This window comes from Microcaecilia unicolor, chromosome 6 (assembly GCF_901765095.1).
Source record: "Microcaecilia unicolor chromosome 6, aMicUni1.1, whole genome shotgun sequence".
NCBI classification, from domain to species: domain Eukaryota; kingdom Metazoa; phylum Chordata; class Amphibia; order Gymnophiona; family Siphonopidae; genus Microcaecilia; species Microcaecilia unicolor.
The window spans coordinates 296,624,912-296,650,995 of record NC_044036.1 but is presented as its reverse complement, the minus strand read 5'-3'; the positions used below and the strand labels follow the sequence as shown (position 1 = coordinate 296,650,995).

General features: G+C 47.8%; 1 protein-coding gene across 1 annotated transcript in view; it reads left to right on the top strand.

Annotated features, from left to right (window-relative positions):
- Positions 1-26,084, top strand: part of PIP5KL1 (phosphatidylinositol-4-phosphate 5-kinase like 1) — a 46,910-nt gene that overhangs the window by 7,033 nt on the left and 13,793 nt on the right. The window contains exons 6-8 of the mRNA XM_030206358.1: positions 4,352-4,476; positions 10,398-10,432; positions 22,949-23,004. Coding sequence (XP_030062218.1) covers positions 4,352-4,476; positions 10,398-10,432; positions 22,949-23,004 — 216 coding nt within the window. The remainder of the gene's footprint in view (positions 1-4,351; positions 4,477-10,397; positions 10,433-22,948; positions 23,005-26,084) is intronic.

The window sequence follows — 26,084 nt, the reverse complement described above, 5'->3', positions numbered from 1 at the left end:
TACAGGGATTTGAGAAAACTCGTGGACAGGTGGATCACGTCTTCTAGATCCCCAGCAGCCTGAAACCACTGGGAAGCTAGGGTCCATTGAGCAGATCTCATGTGAAGGCGGGCCATGGGAGTCACATGGACTGTGGAGGCCATGTGGCCCAGCAATCTCAACATCTGCCGAGCTGTGATCTGCTGTGACGCTCGCACCCGCGAGACGAGGGACAACAAGTTGTTGGCTCTCGCCTCTGGGAGATAGGCGCGAGCCATCCGAGAATCCAGCAGAGCTCCTATGAATTCGAGTTTCTGCAATGGGAGAAGATGGGACTTTGGATAATTTATCACAAACCCCAGTAGCTCCAGGAGGCGAATAGTCATCTGCATGGACTGCAGGGCTCCTGCCTCGGATGTGTTCTTCACCAGCCAATCGTCGAGATATGGGAACACGTGCACCCCCAGCCTGCGAAGTGCCGCTGCTACTACAGCCAAGCACTTGGTGAACACCCTGGGTGCAGAGGCGAGCCCAAAGGGTAGCACACAGTACTGGAAGTGACGTGTGCCCAGCTGAAATCGCAGATACTGTCTGTGAGCTGGCAGTATCGGGATGTGAGTGTAGGCGTCCTTCAAGTCCAGAGAGCATAGCCAATCGTTTTCCTGAATCATGGGAAGAAGGGTGCCCAGGGAAAGCATCCTGAACTTTTCTTTGACCAGATGTTTGTTCAGGGCCCTTAGGTCTAGGATGGGACGCATCCCCCCTGTTTTCTTTTCCACAAGGAAGTACCTGGAATAGAATCCCAGCCCTTCTTGCCCGGATGGCACGGGCTCGACCGCATTGGCGCTGAGAAGGGCGGAGAGTTCCTCTGCAAGTACCTGCTTGTGCTGGAAGCTGTAAGACTGAGCTCCCGGTGGACAATTTGGAGGTTTTGAGGCCAAATTGAGGGTGTATCCTTGCCGGACTATTTGGAGAACCCACTGATCGGAGGTTATGAGAGGCCACCTTTGGTGAAAAGCTTTCAACCTCCCTCCGACTGGCAGGTCGCCCGGCGCTGACACTTGGATGTCGGCTATGCTCTGCTGGAGCCAGTCAAAAGCTCGTCCCTTGCTTTTGCTGTGGAGCCGAGGGGCCTTGCTGAGGCGCACGCTGCTGATGAGAGCGAGCGCGCTGGGGCTTAGCCTGGGCCGCAGGCTGTCGAGAAGGAGGATTGTACCTACGCTTGCCAGAAGAGTAGGGAACAGTCTTCCTTCCCCCCAAAAATCTTCTACCTGTAGAGGTAGAGGCTGAAGGCTGCCGGCGGGAGAACTTGTCGAATGCGGTGTCCCGCTGGTGGAGCTGCTCTACCACCTGTTCGACTTTCTCTCCAAAAATATTATCCGCACGGCAAGGCGAGTCCGCAATCCGCTGCTGGATTCTATTCTCCAGGTCGGAGGCACACAGCCATGAGAGTCTGCGCATCACCACACCTTGAGCAGCGGCCCTGGACGCAACAAAGGTGTCATACACCCCTCTGGCCAGGAATTTTCTGCACGCCTTCAGCTGCCGGACCACCTCCTGAAATGGCTTGGCTTGCTCAGGGGGGAGCGCATCCACCAAGCCCGCCAACTGCCGCACATTGTTCCGCATGTGTATGCTCGTGTAGAGCTGGTAAGACTGAATTTTGGCTACGAGCATAGAAGAATGGTAGGCCTTCCTCCCAAAGGAGTCCAAGGTTCTAGAGTCCTTGCCCGGGGGCGCCGAAGCATGCTCCCTAGAACTCTTGGCCTTCTTTAGGGCCAAATCCACAACTCCAGTCGTGAGGCAACTGAGTGCGCATCAGCTCTGGGTCCCCATGGATCCGGTACTGGGACTCAATCTTCTTGGGAATGTGGGGGTTAGTTAAAGGCTTGGTCCAGTTCGCCAGCAATGTCTTTTTGAGGACATGATGCATGGGTACTGTGGATGCTTCCTTAGGTGGAGAAGGATAGTCCAGGAGCTCAAACATTTCAGCCCTGGGCTCGTCCTCCACAACCACCGGGAAGGGGATGGCCGTAGACATCTCCCGGACAAAGGAAGCGAAAGACAGACTCTCGGGAGGAGAAAGCTGTCTTTCAGGAGAGGGAGTGGGATCAGAAGGAAGACCCTCAGACTCCTCGTCAGAGAAATATCTGATGTCTCCTTCGCATTCCCACGAGGCCTCACCCTCGGTGTCAGACACACGTTCACGAACCTGTGTCTGCAACTGTGCCCGGCTCGACTCCGTGGAACCACGGCCACGGTGGGGGCGTCGAGAGGTAGACTCCCTCGCCCGCACCGGCGAAGCTCCCTCCGCCGACGTAGTCGGGGAGCCTTCCTGGGAGGCGACCGCAGTCAGTACCGCACGCGGCACCGACGCCGGAGACCTCACCCCGGGCGATGGACCAGCCGGCGCCACGCTTGACGGTACCAGGGGCGCAAGCACCGCCGGTACCGGAGGGGTAGGGCGCAACAGCTCTCCCAGGATCTCTGGGAGAACGGCCCAGAGGCTCTCGTTCAGAGCGGCTGCAGAAAAAGGCATGGGGGTCGATGCAGGCGTCGATGTCAGATTCTGTTCCGGGCGTGGAGGCTGTTCCGGGCTGTCCAGAGTGGAGCGCATCAACACCTCTTGGACAGAGGGTGAGCGGTCCTCTCGGTGCCGATGCCTGCTGGGTGCCGACTCCCTCGGCGACCCAGAGCTCTCGGTGCCGACACGGGAAGGGGACCGGTGACGATGCTTCTTCGATTTTTTGGAACGAAGCACGTCACCGGAGCTTCCCGGCACTGACGAGGAGGACGTAGAATCCAGCCGTCTCTTCCTCGGGGCCGAGGCCGAAGAAGGTCGGTCTCGGGGGGGGCTGTACCGCAGGAGCCCTCAGGGTAGGGGGAGACCCACCCGAAGGCTCACCGCCACCAGCAACGGAATGGACAGCCCTCACCTGCACTCCAGACGAAGCACCACCGTCCGACGACATCAGCAGACGAGGTCCCGGTACCACCGACGTCGATACAGTCGTCCGAAGTCTCAGCGCCGATGCAGAGGGTCTATGCCTCGATACACTCGATGCACTGGCAGCCGAGGATGAAGGTCTGGACGCTGAAGACGTCGATGCACTCGATACCCCTGGTGCCGATGCCGACGAAGAGCCCGAGAACAAAATGTTCCACTGGGCTAACCTCGCTACCTGAGTCCGCTTTTGCAAAAGGGAACACAGACTACAGGCCTGAGGGCGGTGCCCAGCCCCCAGACACTGAAGACACGACGCATGCCTGTCAGTGAGCGAGATTACCCGGGCGCACTGGGTGCACTTCTTGAAGCCGCTGGAAGGCTTCGATGTCATGGGCGGAAAAATCACGCCGGCGAGATCAAAACTCGAAATGGCGAAAATTGGCACCACAAAAATAGGGAGAAGAAAATTTCGACCGAGGCCTAACTAAGGCCTACCCCGACGACGAAAGAAAACTTACCGGGGCGAAAAGCTCGAAATACGGGAAAGGAAAAAACGGAAAAAAGGCCTTCCCGAAACACTTTCTCAGAAGAAACGAGTCGAAAACGACGCGCGAGGTCAACTTTCCGGGGCACGAACGGCGAAACACAACCGTACCGAGCGCGGACAAAAGAAGACTGACGAACACGAGCCGGTTCGGGCGGGAAGACGGCCGCGCATGCGCGGTGCGCATGGGCGCGCGAGGACTAGCAAAGGCCTTTGCTAGTGAAGTTTCCGATTGTAGGGGCTGCCGTGGACGTCACCCATCAGTGAGAACAAACAGCCTGCTTGTCCTCGGAGAACACTAGGTCTTGCTTCCTTTACCTGCTCCTTATTACCTCACTGGATGGTGCTTACCCTGCACAAACCTGATTCATTTCTAGAGAGTTGTAGTGTACTGGTTGCAACCTGGATACTATTACTACTTATTATTCTTTCCAACCCAACAAAAGTTGGAAAGAATTATACAACAGCGGTCAAAAAGTGTCTTTCTGTCTGTCGGGGGGCAAAATAACTCAGTGAAAATTGAACAGAATAGGATGAAACTTGTCATGCAGGAAGCACTGGTGAAAAGACCATTTGAAAATGGGCCAGACTGGAATGGGGGTTCCAGAGAAATAAGCCCTCTCACCCCCAAAAAATTTCTACACTATCAAAACCCCAAAATTACCCCCCACACACAAATGCTCTACCATTCCACAAATTGCCACCAACCCCAAAGACTATCCCCCACAACTGCTCCATTAGCCTGAAAAAATGGCTCACCCCTGAAAACTACCCTACCCCTATGGTATGAGGGTTTAGTGCTAGGTGCTGAAAGTGTGAGGCGCTGCTAAGTCTTTGAATCATCCACCTCTTTCAGTGAGGACTATGCATTGTGTCCACAGCAATGACAAGCGCTTCTTCTTGAAGACACAAAGCAAGAAAGAGATTAACTTCCTCCTTCAGAACCTGAAGAAGTACATTCAGCATCTGAAGATGTATCCTCATTCACTCCTTGTCAAGTTCCTGGGTAAGAGTCTACTTTATTCACTCCTGGACCCATTCCTGAGTAAGAGCCTACCTCACAGGCTCATGGCCACACTGTCAAGTTAGAATCTGATTCTCTGGTAAGATACGGCCTCACACTGGCTTAGTGGTTGTGAGGAGAGGGTATCTACAAGACATTCTCCCCTGAATTCTGTATAGGTTGTCCAAAGTTGGGTACAAAAGACAAGAAGCAGACCTTGATGAAGAAAATGCAGTCTTTAATACATTGTATAGATGCTCTCAGGGTTCACATTCAAATGCCCGATATGGGCAGAAGGTCTAGTTTCAGTTATATGCAGGTACTGATAGGCAACTTGCCCCGCAAAAGAGAAGCATGTGAAGCATGTAATTGGTCTCTGACAATGAAACCTTCTTGTTCAAACCTGGGCACCAAAGCACAATTAAACTTAATCTATGTTGGTGGAGTGTTTAGGTTTGCACCATCTGGTATTTTTATGCCCCTGACGCAGCCTATATTCTTAGCGAAAGATGGCCATGTCAGGCATCTGATTGTGAACACTGGGAGCATCTATATGATTTTTTAGACTGCATTTTCTTCGTGTCTTTTGTTCCACGGTGGATATTGTGGACCGATTGCCTTCTTGTTTTCTTACCCCTGTAAAGTTGGGTACCCAATTTAAGGTGCAGAACACAGATCCATGTGCAGACTAATTAGCTATTTGGGCAAAAAACAATCAATTGCTGGCGTTAACAAGCACTTATTTGGCAGTGATTGTTATGCACGGATCTGCCCTACACCTCATACTATAATATGCATGCCTAAATTTCATAGTGTGCAACTCCAAAGGGGACATGGCCATGGGAGGAGCATGGGCGGGTCAGTGATGTTTCCAGAAATTAAGCATCATAATATAGAATATCTGCATTTGTGCGCCTAACTGCATGCTATGCTAGTGTTTTGTAGTCAGCCCAATATGCAGACGTATTGTAGTCAAAAATATATAACTAATGTCCACATGTGACTACAATGTAGCTCATCCACACTCGTATAAAACTTAAGAATTAATTATACAAGGAACCTCAGCGGTAGTACTTGACAACCCAAGTTGATATCATCAAGCTTCACCCACCAACTTCCTCATTGATTCCTTTCAATCTGCAAACATTTTTAAGATATCTTAATAAATAATTTCAAATGTTAAAGAAATCTTCAATCACTTGACTTATCTGAATGAATGTCGGCTCAGGGGAGAGATAAGTCAAGTGATTGTTTGAAGATTTCTTTAACATTTGAAATTATTTATTAAGATATCTTTAAAATGTTTGCAGATTGAAAAGAATCGATGAGGAGGTAAGCTTGATGATATAAACTTGGGTTGTCAAGAACCACCACTGAGGTTCCTTCTATAATTAATTCTTAAGTTTTATATGAGTGTGGGTGAGCTACATTGTAATCATATTTGGATATTTGGACATTGGTGTTTTGTTTTATAAAGTGCCCTTCACAAAATACTAGTTTAGTGCACATCATTTTGGTGCTTATCTTTGGGTGCCGATTACAGAATCTAGCCCTTTGTGCCAGTGCTAAATATGTTCATAGAAGTGTCAGTAGAAGAAAAGGAAAATAGTATTACCCCTCTCTAGCTCTCTGTTGAGATCCCTCCTTAAGGACTGTGCTCAGTTCTGGAGACCACAAATTTACATAAGGACATTGACAAAATGGAGGCAGTTCAGCAGGTTTGCAAAACGATGCATGGCTTTGCATTATAAGCCATACAGAAAGAGAAAGGCAGACCTAAAGTATACTCTTGAGAAGAAAGAACCAACAAGGGAGATATTATTTATTTATTTTTTTAAACTTAATATTTACTACATTTACCAAAAAGAACATCACAAGTATACACTTGTTAAGAGAATTGTGGAGATCAATGGGGAAAGGAAAAATGAAATTACTTCACAAGTAATACAATATATAGGCGAAGAAATTAAAAACCCCATCATCCACTCATTAGACCACAATTATTACAAAGAGGAGCGGATCAAACTTAAGTGGATGTAAACAGGGGAGATATTATGTGTTCAAATATCTCACAGGCTTTTCTAAGAAAACTGAAGAAAGCATGTTATCGCTGAGCTTTTCAGTCAATTGGAGAGGTTATCATATGAAGCTGAAGGGAGAGAAGCTGAAAAATACTCCAGCTGAGAGGGCAGTGTTTATCTTGTTTTTGTTTTTTTGGAATTAAGATATACTGCCTTTCAGTGTCAGGTAAGGACACAACCTAGAAGAGACCTGCACTACACTTTATAGGAAACAAAACATGGCATGCATGTGACAGACATAAAAGGAAGTGGTATGAAGAGGGAAAGGACTGCAGATTGAATCAGACCTGTGACTTAATAGTGGGCATTTTCTTTAATTAGCTCACACCAGTCAGTAAGAGCTCAAAGCGAGTTATATTCAGGGCTTACAATCTTCAATATTCAAAGGATTTGGGCTCTTAACTTTGGGGTCCTTTTACTAAGCTGTGGTAGAAAGTGTTTTTTCCCACATGCTAAGGCCATTTACACCGCAGCTGGAAAATGGCCAATTTTCCATTTTCTTTATTAATGGCCATGCGCTAATGTTGACATTAGCACACAGCCATTAAAAAAAAATAGTGTGCAAGGCATTAAGTCTAAGTTGGTGGAGTGGTAGCCTTATTTGTTTTGTTTAATTTCTTTGTTAAATTAGATTTCCCTGATTTTTTATTATACTCCCCCTTCAACTGATTTGTGGTCTAAGGAAGGGACAAAGAATTTAATTCATTTTCCTTTAATTTTCTTTTTTGGATATATACTAAGAGTTTGGTATATTGTATTTCTTTTGTTGCCTGATTTACATGTAACAAGATATATGCTTGTGTAAATTATATAAATGAATAAATAAAAATTAAAAAAAAAATAGTGTGTGAGCACTTACCAAAATTTTATTTTGTAGGCGGTAAGGACTCGCTTTCTAATCCTGTGCTAATCCGTTTGCATGCAGTAATGTAGTTGTGCTAACCGATTAGTGCAGAAATGCCTACTGTCTGCCCCCAAACACACCCCTTCCATGATAAAATGAAAAATATTTTTACTGTGCACTTTGCACGCACAGATCAGGGAATTATCACAGGATGCCTGAGCACGTCCCGGGATAAGCCCTTTAAGTTGCGGTAAGCATGCACTAGTGCCTACCACAGCTTCATAAAAGGGCCTCTTTGAAAATGTACTAGAGCCCAGTGCATACATTTATACTCAGATCCCCCAGTGTTCAGTCAGACTGATTTATACTTGAATATTCAGTGCCAGCACCTATCCGTGTCTCAGCATTGAATATCTGGGCTCTGGCCACTTCTCCTAAGTTAACTGGGTATCTGATTTCTTTGCCAATCTTCCTCCTCAACCCCCAGCCACAAGGGTTTCCACCTCCCACCCCCTCCCCATAGCTTCCCACCTCCCCCCCCGGGCCTGCCTTAAGGGTCCCTGCTGGTCTAGTGTGGGGAGAGCAGGAGCGATCCCTACTCGCTCCTGGTCATGCCAGCTCCAGGTTCAAAATAGCTGCTGCAACCTTTAGCAGCAGTCTTGTAGTACTTCGAACTACCAAAAGGCTACTGGTAGAGACATGGCAGCCATTTTGAAGCTGCAGCCACAATGGACAGAAATAAGTAGGGATCACTCCTGCCTTTGGAACATTAGACTATCAGAAATTTTAAAGCTAGGTCCGGAGTTGCCTTCATGAGATTAGGTGTCCGTATTGGGAGGGGCCATTCTCTTGGGAAGGGAGGGGAAAGGAGGATCAGAATCTGGGGGTAGGAAACTTGACCAGATACCCTTATGCCGATGCCAAGCTGAATAACTGAGATTTGTATTAGTGACCAAAAGAAGTCTAGTCAGACCTGGATGTTCAATGCCAGTACCTGAACATGGCCCAACATTGAATATCCAGGACTAATTTAGCCGGTGACAGTGCATTAAAAAATACTGACCACCACCGGCTCAATATTGACTGGTAAACTCCTTAATTTAGGAACATAAAAAATGAGTGGCAACAGGGGTGATTTTGCATGGGGAAAAAAACATTAGGACCTTGACACTGATTATTAGCACTAGGCTCATAATTCTATGCAAATGAATGGCAGGCCTAGATTTATAAGCATAACTTGTAAGCCCTTACATTAAGATGAATTTTCAGGTGAAAATCTCATAGGTTTGGCTGAAAATAGGGCACAAATTTAAGAGCATAACTTTAGAAAGCTCAGCTTTTTCAGAATATTGGGCCCTATGTTTGTACTCAAGGCAATAGAGGGTTAAGTAACTTGCCCAAAATCACAAGGAGCCACAGTGGGTGAGATTTAGGCCCTGGCTTCCCTGGTTCTCATCCCATTGCTCTAACCACTAGGTTACTTCTCTACTCCATCAGAGTTCTTTGAAGGTGTGAATAACTGTGGATATAGTGTTTTTGGATTTACAGAAGGCATTTGATAAAGTCCCTCATGAGACTCCTCGGGAAATTAAAACGTTATGGGACAGGAGGCGATATCATAATGTGTATTGGGAGATGATTAAAATATTGGAAACAGAGCGTAGAGTTCAATGAGCAGAGGGGGTGGCTTTTTCTATTTGAGGTGCTGTCAGATCTTTGCTACTTCTCTCCTGTTGCTGCTTATCTGACAGCCTGATGATCAAAGGTAGCTATGGGCACTATTGGCCACTAGCACCGGACTAGTGCCCGCATTTACCTGCACCACCATGATCATCGAGCAAACAGTGCCCGAGTGATGCAATAACGCAGCGCTCATTTAAATTAGATTTAAATGAGCTCTGCTTATATTCTGCCCCTATGATCAGAGAACAGCACTCTGATTGTAGGGGTGCAACAGCGCCTTAAGGCTCTGTTCCCACCCCCATCAGAGTCAAGCAGTCCATCTGTCACTGTCAGCCTGGGTTGCCACCATATCCTGGGGGTCCATAGGACCCCTGGACCCACCTCCAAAACCAAGGCTCTGATGGCCTAGTGCCCCCCCAAGTACCCACACTCCCCCCCCTTGACTCTCCCCTCCGATATGAGGGCACGGTGGATCTCCATCCCCCCTAACCCCTCCATACCCCAAAAAATATACCTGGTGGTCCAAGTGAACTGCCAACACAACCCCCCCACACCCTCCCTAGTGGCAAACCTGCCCGCTTCCCCCCCCCCCCCCCGTACCTCAGCATTGGAGGAGGGAGTAACACTCTCTTTCTAGCACTACCTTCAAAATGGCATCGCCCTGTCCTGCCCAGTGTATTCTGGGATGCACTGAGTAGGCACCTCCCAGAATGCACTGGGCAGGGCAGAGTGCCGCCATTTTGAAAGTGGTGCTGAACAGAGAAGGGAGTTGTACCCCATTCAACACTGAGGTATGGTGGTCGGATGGGTTTGCCACTAAACCACCAGGGAGGGAGAGTGGGGGGGGGGGGGGGTTGCGTTGGCAGCTCTCTTGGGTCACCAGGTATATTATTTTGAGTGGGGGAGTTAGGGGGGGGGGCTGGAAATTCACTGGACCTCCAGTCCCCCATGTTGCTGTCCCAGGGGGGTGTGGGTATTTGGGGGGTACTAGGCCACCAGGACCTTGCTTTGGGAGGGGGGTCCGGGGGTTCCACGGACCTCCGGCCCTTGTTTTTGACAAGTCCAGGCTTTTGACAGCTCAGGCACAATCCTCCCACACTTTCCCAGGATGATCAACGCTAATAATGCATGTTATTAGCATTGATCATTGGGAAGTTAATTCCCTGCACTGTTCTGGCGCTATTTTTTAGGGCACTGTTTTGGAGCAGTGCGGGGAATTTATCATTGGGGGCCTAAATTTGTCAAGTCTATTTATGGGTGATACTAGTGCCCTGTTCTCTGATTTCTTTTTCTCTGTCTTTATTTCATTCACTAAGGTGTACACAGTATCCGCCTCCCTCAGGAGAGAAAGGTATGTAATGCAATTTTTTTCTGTTAACCACTGCCCAGCTGTACAGTATCAGTGGGTTTGAATCTGGACTAGAGAATGACATGGGGACAAAGTTTGTCGCCACCCCTGCAAACTCAAACTCCATCCTCACCTTGTCCCGTAAGCTTTGACCCCATCCCTGCAAACTCAAACTCCATCCCCACTCCGTCTCCACAAGCTTTGACCCCATCCTTTTTACAGTTTTATATATTATGTAAGGCCTTTTGTAGGCCTATAACCATAGAAAAATATTAAACATGTATATTTTTACATTTTAATCAAAACACTGTTATGATTTTAATTCACTTTCTCAGGATTCAGTTTAGATCTCCTTTCTTCCACAGTCCTTCCTACAATATAAAATGTGCTCTCAGAAGGTGTGCTGGTAACAGGAATGTGCAAGATCCTCCATGCAAGTTTTGCTAGTTTTGGCCAGCACTGTTGCTTATTTTTCCAAAATGACAAAAACATCATTGTCAGCATTACTTGAACATAAATAACGGTCCGGTTCTAGACATGCCAAGTCACATGCATTCAGAGTGTGACACACACATTTGTACCCCTTATCACACTCATGTGCATTTGTGCCCTTCTCACACACATTCTGGCTCCCAGCAGGGTGTGGAGCTGCATACCATTTTTTAAGTTGCCACGCAGCAGTTCTCCACTGCTCTTCATCATGGGCACCGAGACTTTCCCCACCTCCCTCCCACTGCTACGCCTGACACCACTGCTGTCGCTTCTCTAGATAAGCAGCAGTGGCAGCAAAAGAAGCTACACTCACCGTGGGGCTGGACTCTCCATAGCCGCTGCTACCATCAATTCCTTTTCCAGGGCGGAGCCGGCAGCTGTGCCAATGGACAGTCTGGCCCCAAGGTGAGTGTAGCTTCTTTTGTTGCCGCTGCTGTTCATGTAGAAAAGCAACAGCAGCAGGGGTGTCAGGGCAGGAGGGGGAACAGATGCCAAGAAAGCCTTCAAGCATGTCCATTGGCCTATTATGGATGCAGTTCTGTCCAGATTTGGTCTGGGTCCCATTTTCAGGCCTGGATCTTGACATTCTACGCTAAGCCATGGGCCTGCGGTCGCATTAATGGAGGTAATTCTCAACAGTTTGAATTGAGCAGGAGGACTTAACAGGGTTGTCCTCTGTCTCCCCTGCTTTTTGTACTTGTGATGGAACCTTTGGCAAGTGTTGTTCACGCCAGTCTGGATGTTCGTGGATGTGTGGGTGACATTGAATACAAAATTGCACTTTTTGCAGATGATATACTTCTATCTCTTGCTAATCCCCTTGTTTCATTTCCAAACCTACTATTTCATTTGCAAAGGTACTCAGCAGTCTCAGGATTTAAAATGAACATGAGTAAGTCTGAAGGTTTTAATGTTAATTTGGACAGTGCTCTTCCACAGGCTGTTCAGCAATCTTTTAGTTCTAAATGGGTGGCCAATAAATTTAAATATTTGGGAGTTTACATAGCCACTGACTATTCTGGATTATTTCAGGAAAATTATCCTGCATTATTGAATGAATTAAAGCTTGACCTTGAACACTGGGATCACTTGTCCCTTTCCTGGTTCAGTCGAATAGCCATAATAAAAATGAATGTTTTACCTTCTCTCTTTCAAGTCTTGCCAGCACCTTTGCCTAGCTTTTGTTTCTTACCTTCAAAATCGCATACCACACTTTATATGGAATAAAAAAAATGTCCAAGATTGCCTTGTAGAATTCTTTATAGGGATAGGAAACAGGGGGGCCTTGATGTGCCCCACTTGTCCTTTTATCATCAAGAAGCTCAGGCGTCTGCGGCCATTGAGTGATATCAAGCCCATCCTCATAAGCTGTGGATTGTGTTGGAGCAGGCTCAAGTTAGCCCCTGTGAACTTGGCCTCTTTGTTGTGGGTGCCTCCTCGGCATAGGGAGCTTGCAATGACCAGTTGTCCCACTACTCATTATACTCTTTAGGATTGGGATTGCACGGGACAGAATCGAGACTTTCAGATATCAAAGTTTTATCCTATTGTGGATAAAGCAAAGATACTAACCTGTAGCTGGTATTCTCCGAGGACAGCAGGCTGATTGTTCTCACAAGTGGGTCGATGTCCACGTTGGCTCAGGAAGTGGCAAAATGTTTCCAGCAAAAATATATAAAACTTTGCCAGAGTCTTCTGGCATGCGCGCACTGCGCACATGCGGACAACTTCCCACCCGTCACGAGCGTGCCTCCTCAGTTAAATCAAAAAGCCTATAAATAAGAAAACAACTCCAAAGGGGAGGTGGGCAGGATTGTGAGAACAATCAGCCTGCTGTTCTCGGAGAATACCAGCTACAGGTTAGTATCTTCACTTTCTCCGAGGACAAGCAGGCTGCTTGTTCTCACATGTGGGGTATCCCTAGCATCCAGGCTCACTCAAAACAATGAACATTGGTCAATTGGGCCTCGCAACGGCGAGGACATAACATAGATTGACCTGAAAACATAAAGAACTAACTGAGAGTGCACCCTGGAAAAGAAGAAAAATGGGTCTAGGGGGTAGAGTTGGATTCTAAACCCCGAAAAGATTCTGCAGCACTGACTGCCCAAACCAACTATTGCGTCGGGTATACTGCTGAAGGCAGTAGTAAGATGTGAATGTGTGGACTGATGACCACGTTGCAGCCTTGCAAATCTCTTCAATAGAGGCTGACTTTAAGTGAGCCACTCATGCAGCCATGGCTCTAACATTATGAGCTGTGACATGGCCCTCTAGAGTCAGCCCAGCTTGGGAATAAGTGAAGGAAATGCAATCTGCTAGCCAATTGGACATGGTGCGTTTTCCGATATCGACTCCCCTCCTGTTGGAGTCGAAAGAAACAAACAATTGGGCGGACTGTCTGAAGGGCTTTGTCCACTCCACGTAAAAGGCCAATGCTCTCTTGCAGTCCAAGGTATGCAAACTGCTTTCGCCAGGGCGGGTATGAGGACGGGGCAAAAATGTTGGCAAGACAATTGATTGCTTCAGATGGAACTCCGACACCACCTTTGGCAGGAACTTAGGGTGTGTGCGGAGGACTACTCTGTTGTGATGAAACTTGATATAAGGTGCAAGCACTACCAAGGCCTGAAGCTCACTGACCCTACGAGCTGAAGTAACAGCCACCAAGAAAATGACCTTCCAGGTCAAGTACTTCAGATGGCAGGAATTCAGTGGCTCAAAAGGAGCTTTCATCAGCTGGGTGAGAACGACGTTGAGATCCCATGACACTGGTGGAGGTTTGACAGGGGGCTTTGACAAAAGCAAACCTCTCATGAAGCAAACAACTAAAGGCTGTCCAGAGATAGGCTTACCCTCTACACGGCGATCATAAGCACTAATCGCACTAAGGTGAACTCTTACGGAGTTGGTCTTGAGACCAGACTCTGACAAGTGTAGAAGGTATTCAAGCAGGGTCTGTGTAGGACAAGAAAGAGGATCTAGGGCCTTGCTGTCACACCACTTAAAAGCCAATCTTCTTATGTTAAATTCTAATTCAAATACACTCTTATCCACTCACATTGACTCACTACATGAGAGGAGGAAAAGACTTCAGTGACTGAGGCCCTGATGCTCAGAACCTAACACCAGCGCTAAAGTCAATTAGTGCCAGTGAGGCTGTGCACAATGTTCAGAGGACACCAGTGCAGGGAACAGCAAGGGTGCTGAACATCAGCACAGATAGCATGTATGGAGTCAATCTAATGTAAATAAGGTAATTAGCCATTCCCTCCCAATGCTCAAAGAAACAGGGCACCAAAATACCCTGCCTTAAATCATAAAACCTGCCACCAGCTCTGAGGTGGCGTTGGTTGGTAAAAGTAACTTTAGCCCAGACTCAACAGGGAGGTTAAAAGATAAAAGATGCTGTAGAGTTCACTGCAGGGATATGTGGAGGCAAAGGGATGGGAGGGCAGAGCAGCTCAGGCGATACTGGAAACTACTACTACTACTATTAGCATTTATATAGTGCTACCAGAACTGGGAGGAAACTACGAGATCTACCATCCTGCACGGGATCCCAAGTTCTACTAGGCATGCACACATCAGCTATGCTTACCGCACAGCTCTTATACGCATGTGACAGGCACGTTCCCCCATTAACTTCCCAAAGCTCAGAGCTAAGAGCATGCATAAAATTTGCATACCATTAGTGTTGAGCATTGGGAAGTTCTTTTTCAGTACTGTTCTGTACAGCGCCGGAGTTTTGAGCATCGGACTGTGAATCGGATTATAGCAATAATTACTGAATAGCCTCACAACTGACACATCCTTTGTCTAAAAAACCTCCCCTTGTTTAGTTTAAAGCTGAGACCCCTGTCTTTTTTTCTTTCTTCCAATGTTATAGAGTTCAATGACTCAATTCGAATCCAATGTCCACAAAAATGCATATTATTCAGTCCAAGATGTTTTCAATGTGGTATAAATGTAGTGCAAACGTCTCTCAATACTTAGCTTTGAAGCTATTCTCATCTGCTGCATGGAGCTACTCATTTCACTGGATGCTTCATCAGGAGCTGCTGCAAAAGAATTGCTGTTTGCACCAGCACCAGCCTCTCCAATGGAGCTGATTCTGTGTTAACTCAGGCAAGCACTATCACACTAACATGGAGATTGGCATTCAGAGGCTGTAGTTTATTCATAATAACTTTAAAACCTGAATTTCATGAGAGATATGCATGCAAATCCCTCTCATGCTGTTTGAGCTCTGTTTTGCTTCTGTAGACAAGTTTCTTCTCTGCAGTTGAATTGTTGTTCTCATTTTCATATGGTTGTGCACTTAATAAAAAAGATTTCACTATAGCATGAAAGGAATTACAATATATCATAGTAAAGTTACCCTTACGAACCACTACAAAAGCACATAAATTATATGCTCTCGTTCATGCATCAGAGTCACACCATTCTGAACTGTCACTCATTATTATAGGTCTGTTGAAAAAGCCAGGCCTTCAGCATAGATTTAAATTTCTTTAAAACGAGTTCGCTCCGTAGAGCTAAAAGCATAGACTTCCACAAATATGGGGCGACAAAGAAAAAGACACAATGACGAGTGATCTCTATTTGAGCTAAACAAAGTCCACGCAAGATCATGCGATGGTCATTGACAGATCTCAAAACCTGAGTTGGGATACAAGGAATAGTCAATGAAGATAGATAAGAAGGTGTACCATGTCGAAAAGCCCTAAATGCCAAAACGGAATTTTGAACTGGATGTAGAATTCAACTGGTAGCCATTGGTGGCTTTTCAAGACAGGTGTAACATGATCAAATTTATGCAGATGACAAAGAAGAAGAATAGCTGTATTCTGTAATGTCTGAAGTCTCTTAAGCACAGATTTGGAAATACCCAAGTAGATAATGTTACAATAATCCAATCTAGTCATAAACAGAGATAATATTAAAAAGTGAAATGCATCGTGATCATAAAATGATCGGACTGAGTGTAATTGCTGCAAGAGAAAAAACCCGGACCTACAAAAGGGTGCCATTATACTAAACAAGATGTGGTGTGGATATTATCGATTTTAATGACTGTTTTTATTATGTTTATTTTATTGAAATTGTGTATGTTTTTATTGTAATCCGCTTAGGATCATAGATAAGGAGGAATATAATATTTTTACATAAATAAACCAATTGCTGGAGACTCTACTCTCCCTACTCTTAAAGTCTCCTCACCTAGAGCCCCTTGCCTCTTGGGAAATGTAGTTTTCACCAGTGATTTTCCTTTATGTCTGCTCTGAGGATCTTCTTCCTGCTCATTTCTTAGATAGAATGTAGATTCTTTCATAGTACCTAATTTTTTTTATTTTTAATTTTTAGCCCTCATTTTTGTTTTCATTGTACCCTCACCCAACCCTGCATGTAAGATGGCATGACTTGGTAACATGTGCCCTTGCTGGACTGGCCAGAAATGTAATCAGAGACTGACCCTCAGTGCTGTTTCTTTGGCTAGTAGGGTTATGACAAAACAGTGGGTTTTTAAGCCTGTAAAGGTAAAATTATGTATCATACCTGATAATTTTCTTTCCGTTAATCATAGCAGATCAATCCATAGACTGGTGGGTTGTGTCCATCTACCAGCAGGTGGAGATAGAGAGCAATCTTTTGTCTCTCTATATGTGGTCATGTGCTACCAGGAAATCCTCAGTATAGTCAATATCAAAGCTCCATCCACAGGAATCACCAAACATAGAGAATTACACCCACAAAGGGACACTCCGCCACCCAACCACTGCCGAAGCGGGGGGGGGGGGGGCACCCACACCCGCCGACGCGGGGGAAACTAGCATGTCCTGCTACCGCAACCGCGGGAGGAGCTGGCTTAACCCATCCGCCAAAGCGAGAGGGAAACAAAGCTACCCTACTACTGCATGAAGCGGGAGGGAGCACTGGCATAATTTAGTTATGAATCCATCCACTGTCGAAAAGGGGGGAAAGAAGCAACAGCTCACTATAACACAAAGTCATCCCAACTCCAGGGAAATCCAAATGGAAGAACTTGAACTCGAAATCCTCCTGAACAGGAACTGAAGTCTAAACTTGAACCTGAAATATAACTGAACTAGAACAAACAGTACAGATATCTGGGAGGGACTATGGATTGATCTGCTAAGATTAATGGAAAGAAAATTATCAGGTATGATACATAATTTTACCTTCCATATCATCAAGCAGATCAATCCATAGACTGGTGGGATGTACCCAAGCAGTACTCACCCAGGGCGGGACATGGAAGTCCCAGAACGCAACACTGAAGCTCCAAACTGGGCTTCGGCCCATGCTGCCACGTCCAAGCAATAATGCCGTGAGAAGGTATGAGCCGACGCCCAAGTCGTCAATCTGCAAATCTCCTCCAAGGAAACAGACCTGGACTCTGCCATCGAAGCCGCCTGTGCTCTAGTAGAATGAGCCTTCAGCTGGATAGGCGGCACCTTCCCTGCGGCCACATAAGCCACCGCAATTGTTTCCTTGACCCAACGTGCCACGGTAGGTTTAGACGCCTGCAGACCCCTACGGGGGCCCGCGAACAGCACGAACAGGTGATCCGACTTCCGGAAATCGTTGGTCACTTCCAAGTATCTGATGATAACTCGTCTAACATCCAGGCATCTGAGAGCACGATACTCCTCTGGATAATCCTCCCTACGGAAGGAGGGTAGACAAAGCTGCTGATTCACAGCAGAAAAAATGGAAGCGAGAAACAATCTTGGGCAGGAAGGAAGGCACTGGGCGAATAGACACTCCTGCCTCCGTGAACCGCAGGAACGGCTCTCTACATGAGAGCGCCTGGAGCTCGGAAACCCTCCTGGCTGAAGCGATTGCCACCAAAAAGACCGCTTTCAACGTCAGGTCCTTCAGAGCCAGCCGCGATAATGGCTCAAAGGGCGGCTTCTGCAAGGCCCGCAGCACCAGATTGAGATTCCACGTAAGCACTATCGAGTGCAGAGGAGGGCGTAGGTGATTAACCCCTTTGAGAAAACGCATCACATCTGGCTGAGAAGCCAGGGAAGCACCCTTCAGGCGACTCCTGAAGCAAGCTAGAGCCGCCAGTAATACCTGGACCTTAAGAAAGCTGAGCGACAGGCCTTTATCCAGACCTTCTTGCAGGAACGCCAACACTGAAGCAATTGGTGCCGTGAAGGGCGACAGGGATCCTGCCTCGCACCATGATACAAAGGTACGCCATACCCTGGCGTACGTAGTAGAAGTAGAGCACTTCCGTGCTCTCAGCATAGTGGCGATAACCTTGTCCGAGAAGCCCTTCTTCTTCAGCCGCTTCCGCTCAAGAGCCAGGCCGTAAGACCAAAGGGGGACGGATCCTCCATCACCACGGGACCCTGATGTAAGAGGCCCCACTCCGCTGGAAGCCACAGAGGACTGTCTATGGAAAGCCGGATCAGGTCCGCATACCAAGGGCATCTGGGCCAGTCTGGACCCACCAGGACCACCCGGCCTGGGTGTTTCGCCACCCGGCTGAGAATTCTGCCCAGCATAGGCCAAGGCGGGAACACATAAAGAAGCTCCTGTACCGGCCACTGCTGGAGAAGAGCATCGACCCCCAGAGATCGAGGGTCCCGTCCTCTGCTGAAGAACCGCGGCAATTGGCCGAGGTCACCATCAGATCCAAGGTCGGCATGTCCCAGCGCTTCGTGATCTCCAAGAATACCCGAGCAGACAGTTGCCACTCTCCGGGATCCAAGGTATGGCAACCGAGAAAGTCCGCCTCAACATTCAGGACTCCCGCAATATGAGCCGCCGACAGCTGGTCCAGATTCGCCTCTGCCCACTGGCATAACTTCATGGCCTCCCTGGCTAGGGGGGCGCTCCTGGTACCTCCCTGGCGATTGACATAGGCCACGGCCATGGCATTGTCTGACAGGATTCGAACTGGCCTCAGTATCAGTACCTGAAGAAACGCTTGAAGCGCCAACCGAATGAGCCGAAGTTCCAAGAGGTTGATGGACCACTTCGCCTCCGCCGGCGACCACATCCCCTGCGCTGTTCTTCCCAGGTAGTGGGCTCCCCAGCCCGTCAAGCAGGCTTCCGTAGTAATGACAATTCACTCCGGGGACGTGAGAGGCATACCGGCTGACATCAGCCACCAACTTAGCGCCCTTCTCACCGCCAGGTCCAGGGGAAGGTGAACTGTGTAATCCTCCGAAACCGGAGTGCTGTAGTGGCCTCATATGGGCCCTGGCCCAGGGCACTACCTCCATCGTGGCCATCATGGAGCCAAACAGTTGCACATAATCTCAAGCCCGAGGAGCTGAGGAGGCTAGGAACCGGCCCACCTGGGCCTGAAGCTTGAGGCTCCGGTTGTCTGGCAGGAACACTCTGCCCACTTGGGTGTCGAACCAAACACCCAGATACTCCAGGGACTGAGTCGGGCGCAGTCCGGTTGATGATCCATCCCAGGGAGCTCAGAAGAGCAATGACCCTGTCCGTCGCTCTCCCACACTCCGCAAAGGAGGGAGCTCGAATCAGCCAGTCGTCCAGGTAGGGATGGACTTGCACTCCTTCCTTGCGGAGATAAGCCGCAATGACCACCATCACTTTGGAGAAGGTCCGCGGAGCCGTAGCCAACCCGAACGGGAGGGCTGTGAACTGGAAGTGCCGGCCCAGCACTGCAAAGCGCAGGAAGCGCTGATGAGGCGGCCAGATGGGAATGTGCAGATAAGCTTCCTTGATGTCCAAGGATGCCAGGAATTCTCCTTCTTGTACCGTAGCAATCACGGAGCGGAGAGTCTCCATACGGAAATGCCATATTTGCAAGGCCTGATTGACTCCCTTGAGGTCGAGAATAGGCCGAGAAGAGCCTCCTTTCTTTGGCACCACAAAGTAAATGGAGTAACATCCTGTGCCACGCTCCTCTACGGGCACTGGGACCACCACCCCAAGGCGGAGCAAGTTGTCCAGAGTCTGCTGAACTGCTGCCACTTTGAGGGGAGACTTGCAGGGAGAGTTCACAAACCCGTCTCTCAGGGGCCGGCAGAACTCCAACTTGTAACCGTCTCTGATGACTTCTAGAACCCAAGCGTCTGAAGTTACCCTGGTCCACTCGCCCAGAAAAGAGGACAGCCTTCCTCCTATCTGCTCTGGGCCATGGACCAGGGCCCCGTCATTGGGTATGAGACCCTGGGGGAGGACCAGAGGAAGAACCTCCTGAGCGGCGGTCTCTGTGAAAGGAATGCTGCTTCGGGGAGAACCTCTGCTTGAAGGAGGAGGAGGAGCCCGACTTGCCCGGGCGATACCAACGGGCTTCTTGAAAACGGCCCTTAGAGGAACACGGGCGAGCACTGCTGGCCCTTGCCTTGACCTCCGGCAACCTCTTGCCTTTAGAACTGCCGAGATCCGTCACGATCTTGTCCAGCTCATCCCCGAAGAGCAGCTTGCCCTTAAAAGGCAACTTGGCTAAGTGGGATTTGGAGGCATGGTCAGCTGACCAATGCTTAAGCCATAGCCATCGACGGGCAGAGACTGTCTGAGACATACCTTTAGTCAAGGCTCTCAAAACATCATACAGCAAGTCTGCCAAGTAAGCCAAGCCCGACTCCAGGACCGGTCAATCTGCCCTCAAGGAAAGATCCGAGGGGGAGGCCCGCTGCATCACCGTCAGGCATGCCCTTGCCACATAGGAGCCGTAAACCGAGGCCTGCAAACTCAAGGCGGCCGCTTCAAAGGCTAACTTTAAAGCCGCTTCCAATTTCCTGTGACTCCTTAAGGGCAGAGCCACCTTCCACCGGCAAAGCCGTCTTTTTTGTCACAGCAGTGATTAGAGAGTCCACTGCCGGCCAGCGCAAGGCCTCCTGTTCACCCTCTGACAGAGGGTACAGACGAGTCATGGCCCTGGCTACCTTGAGGCTCGCCTCAGGAGAATCCCATTGAGCCGAAATTAGAGTTTTCATGCCTTCATGGATGTGGAAGGTCCTGGAAGGGCGCTTGGTTCCCAACATAATAGCGGAACCCACCGAGGCTGAAGGAGGGCCTTCCTCCAGAGAGGAAATACTCAAGATGCTCATAGCCTGAACTAACAGGTTAGGCAATTCCTCTGAGCGAAAAAGCCGCACTGCAAAGGGGTCATCTCCCCCATCAGGGCGAGGATCAGCCTCCTCCAAAGAATCCCCAAGGGACCTTTGGGAGAACTCAGAAACGCTGCCCTCATCTACATCAGAGGAGACAGAGTCCCACAAGACCTGACGATCCACCCGAGCCTCTTCCCCCACATCTGACAGGGGAGCAGGAGCAGTGTTTTGCAGTTGAAAGGCCTGATGCAGCAACAAAATAAACTCGGGAGAGAAACCCCCCTGTTTGTGCACCTCTGCAACCTGGGCCACAGCCCTATTGGAACTCTCAACCTCCACTCCATAGAGCAGGTGAGAGGCGCGTTGCGCATCCAAAATGGCATCCGGCGCGTCACTCCGCGAAGGAGCCGCGTGGAAAGCATGGTGCTTAAACTTTGCCATCTTCTTACCGCTGCCCAACTCAAAGGCGGCCATACCAGAGGCCGTCCGAGCTGCATGGGCGGCCGACGTCGGAAGGGCACCTAAGGCGGGAAAGGCTGCCGACGCCCCAGCGGAGGAAAAACCGGCTAAATCAGCAAAGTCTGGAAGGGCACCCAAAAAGGGCTTCTCTGCCTCCGATCCCCGCGCCTCCCCACTAGCCGTGCGATAGCGGTCCAGGGAGCGCTTTTTCGTGCCCTTACCATCCGATGTAATGATCTACAAGGGAAACGTTCAGGGAACCCCCTGCCCGCTAGGAAAAGGTAAAATTACCTGCTTCTTGCTCCGAGCTGCAACGAATTGTGTCCCAGTGAGCAGCTGCAAGTAAAATCTTTTCTGCTTCAAGATTGTTAAGTTTTTAACGGAGCCAGCAGGAGGGGGGAGAAAAGGAGGGACCTGGCACCACCAGGTTTGCACTTGCTCACGAAGAGCCCTCAACCCCAGGTACTCAACAAAGCCTAAGTAAATAGGTGTGGAGACCAAGCCAGAGCTGCTGCGTGTGACCACACACCTGCTGGATAGAGAGAATACTGGGGATTTCCTGGTAGCACATGACCACATATAGAGAGGCAAAAGATTGCTTTCTATCTCCACCTGCTGGTAGATGGACACAACCCACCAGTCTATGGATTGATCTGCTTGATGATATGGAAACTGCATTAATTTCTTGAAGCATATTTCTCTAGTTTGGCCAGCAGGTGGTGTTTCCTTAATTTAAAGCTGTTACAGTCTGGCACAGATAGGAAGTACGATGCAGTATAGTTTTAAAAACTTGTTGTTCTGGGCTCTGATTGGCCCAGGAGCTCAATTCATCTAGGATGTACTGGCTTTTGTCCCAGTCTTAGCCAGGGAGAAGGGAGAGAAAGATCTCTTTGCTGAGGCACTTTGAACAGTTATATTTGATAGCTTGTGAGCAGCTATATGTCGTGATCTTCCCAGATACTATTTAGATACTATACAAATGTTTAGATGGTGTTATAATTGATCCATATTTCAGTTACCTGTTATTGTTTTGCTGATTGCACCTTTTCTGTTCATTGTTCTAATTTTTCATGACAATAAACATTTTTAGTTTGCCTCTGCTTGTCTGGAGTGACTAAGAATCCTGGTGGTTTGTGTGTTGGGTCTGTGGGTGCTTTCTAGGAACTGTGGGACCACTGGGAGCGAGGCCTCAGTAACCTAGGAATCACTGGGGATAATTTGAGGGCAGGAGACTTGCTCAGGGGCAGTTGGGACCCAGTCGGTGGGAGGACAGTACTAGTGTACAGCACAAGTGGCAGGTGCAGGAGGACCTGAGCTGTGCTGGGGATAGACCCTCTAAGTGGCCGTGGGGTGACAGATGGTGATAAGCATCTTCTCTCTCTGTCCTCAAAACTCAGAGCACCACCATAGAATGTTGAAGCCGAGTCTGCTGCAAACTCATCTAAAGCAAGGAACTATTGAGACTCTAAATGTGACTCATTTTTCCTTTTTCTTTTAGAAATACTTTATTATTATGCAAAGTGTGTTTTATCCTGATGAGCGCATTGTAGCACGGTGAGTAATTTATTCCAGTTGAAACCACTTCCTCTACACAAGTAAAATGAGTTACAACACGTAGAAATATATTCAATATGATTAACCTCCTCCCTTCCATCTAATAAAACAGCATTCAACCCAAACAATCCCCTAACATCCTCCATAAAATTATCCATATCGCCGAATCACCATATCTAATGCCCTCTCCCTTGCAAATACACCTTCCTTGCAGTATTTCACTCTTCTGTAGATAGCCTAACCTGTGTACATTTCCCATGTCTTGCCAATTCTCCACCCCCCCCCCCCCCCACTGCAATTACTTCATTAATTACTATAAACAGCATATGCCACACTACAGATACCTCATCCCTTGCAAACACTCCATTCCCTATAAATACACTACGGGTTCTTTTCAGGGCCAGTTTTAGACATGGTGGGGCCCAGGGCAGAAATTAGGGAGGGAGTCCCTGATGCCCCCTCCCCCCGTTCTCCCCACCTGCATTGCTATCACGCGGTCCAGGCATCTCTTCCCCTTCTCCCCACTGTAGTCCATCTCCCTCCCTTCCCCTCATCTTGCGGTCTTCTTTAAAATGTTTATTTCCCTTTTCAGAGGGGTCCAGGCATGGCAGCCATCCTCACAAGCTGCTTCTGCTTGACCTGAAGTGTTCCCTCTCCCCTGCAATCCACCCGGGTGGAAACAGGAAATTGCATCAGAGGGGGCGGATCACAGCAGAGAAGGAAAGTTTTGAGCAGCCACAGGCAGCTTGTGAGAATGACTGCCGCAACGGGGCCCCTTTGAGAAGGAAAATAAATTTTTAAAGAAGATCAGGAAGGGAGGAGGAGACAGACTGTGGTGGGGAGAAGGGGAACAGATGCCTGGATTGCGAGGCTCCTTGGAGCTGTGGGGCCCAGGGCAGCTGTCCTGTTTACCCCCATCCCCAATGCCAGCCTTGATCCTTTTACCAAACTACAGTAAAAAGTGGCCTTATTACATGCTTACATGGGTCATTCCCACATGCTAAGGTCATTTTTTCTGCATGGGTAAAATGGCCAAGTTTTCTATTTTTTTAATGGCCACATGCTAATTTTTCCATTAGTACGTGGCCATTAGCATGTGAGCCCCTACCATCACCCATTTTGTAGGAGGTAAAGGCTCACGCACTAACCACATGCTAATCGGTTAACACACAGCGACGTAGCTGCACTAACCAATTAGGACTGTACATACCTACTCTCTGCCCCTGTGGGATGTGTGTGCAGATGCCAAAATTACCGCAGGATGCCTGACTGCGCAGTAAGGCATTTTAAGATGCGGTAAGAACCCCTATCTCCTTTAGAGCTTGGTCTGATTTATTTTGCCCCTTCCTTGTAAATTCCCATTCTACTGTATCTCATCTCCTGCTATAAAAATCCCATCCTTACAAATACATCATACCTCCTGAAAATCCCTTAACCCTCTAAAAATCCTCATGAGGTGCAAATATCTGATTGTAGCTTATTGTCTAATGAAAATTCCACATCCCATGTAGATATACCATTTGACTGTAAATCTCTCATTCTACTGAAAATAACAGACTTAACAATAAATACTCCATTCCAGTGTGAATACCCGTGCCACTGAAAAAAACTCTAACAGCCAATAAAGCAAAGGTACTTACCTGTAGCAGGTGTTCTCTGAGGACAGCAGATCTTATTTATTTATGTATTTATTTATTTGTTGCATTTGTATCCCACATTTTCCCATCTATTTCCAGACTCAATGTGGCTTACAATTATGCCGTTATGGCGATCGCCATATCCGGGATGAGAAATACATAGTGGTGGTGCATTAAAGTTCATATCTAATAAAGTATAGAATAAGTCAGACAGTCAAATATAGAAGTACAAACTGAGTGAGAGTGCAGCCTGGAACAGAAGAAAATGGGCCTAGGGGTGTAGAGTTGGATTCTAGATCCCAAACAGATTCTGCAACACTGTCTGCCCGAAATGACTATCGCGCTGGGTAACCTGCTCAAGGCAGTAATGAGATGTGAATGTGTGGACTGAAGACCACATTGCAACCTTGCAAATTTCTTCAGTGGAGGCTGACCTCAAGTGGGCTACCAACACAGCCATAGCTCTGACATTGTGAGCCGTGACATGACCCTCCAGGGTCAGTCCAGCCTGGGCATATGTGAAAGAAATGCAATTTGCTAGCCAATTAGAAATTGTGCATTTCCTGATAGCGACCCCCATCCTATTGGGATCAAAAGAAAGAAAAAGCTGGGCAGACTGACTGAGAACAAGTGCGCTGGGGTTGAGCCTGAGTAGGCTGGCGAGAGGCAGCTGCGTACCTAAGCCTCTATGGGTAGTAGGCACCCTTCCCTGACTTACCAAAATACCTCCTGGATGAGGAGGCAGGTGCAGAAGGCATCCAGCGGGAGAGAGAAGAGATGGTATCAGTATGTTTATTGATTTGGTCAGCGACTTCCTCAACCTTCTCACCCAACTTCTGTACCCAAATGAAAATATCAAGATAGATTTTATTCATTTTTAGGATGTATTTACTGCCTTTTTGAAGAAATTCATTAAGGTAGTGTACAGAAAATGTAACCCAGACATAGGCAATAAAAAATTATAACAGTACAATATTCAAATAACAGTACACATTATAGAATTTATTTATTTGTTGCATTTGTATCCCACATTTTCCCAGCTATTTGCAAGCTCAATGTGGCTTACATAGTACCGTGAGGCGATCGCCATTCCAGTATGACAAATACAGAGTGATATTATGGTATAGTAAAGTTCATGTGTAACAGACACATTAGGGAATCAAAAGGAGGAAAAGTTAAGTTATGTCCATTTTGAGTATTAGTTTCGTTGTGTTGCAGGATTCAGGCGTTTAAGTTGGATCGTTAGGGTATTCCTTTTTGAACAAGTTAGTTTTTAGTGATTTCCGGAAGTTTGGTAGGTCATACGTTGTTTTCACGGCGTTTGGTAATGAGTTCCATAGTTGCATGCTTATATAGGAGAAGCTGGATGCATAGGTTGATTTGTATTTGAGTCCTTTGCAGCTTGGGTGGTGAAGGTTTAGGTATGAGCATGTTGATCTTGTT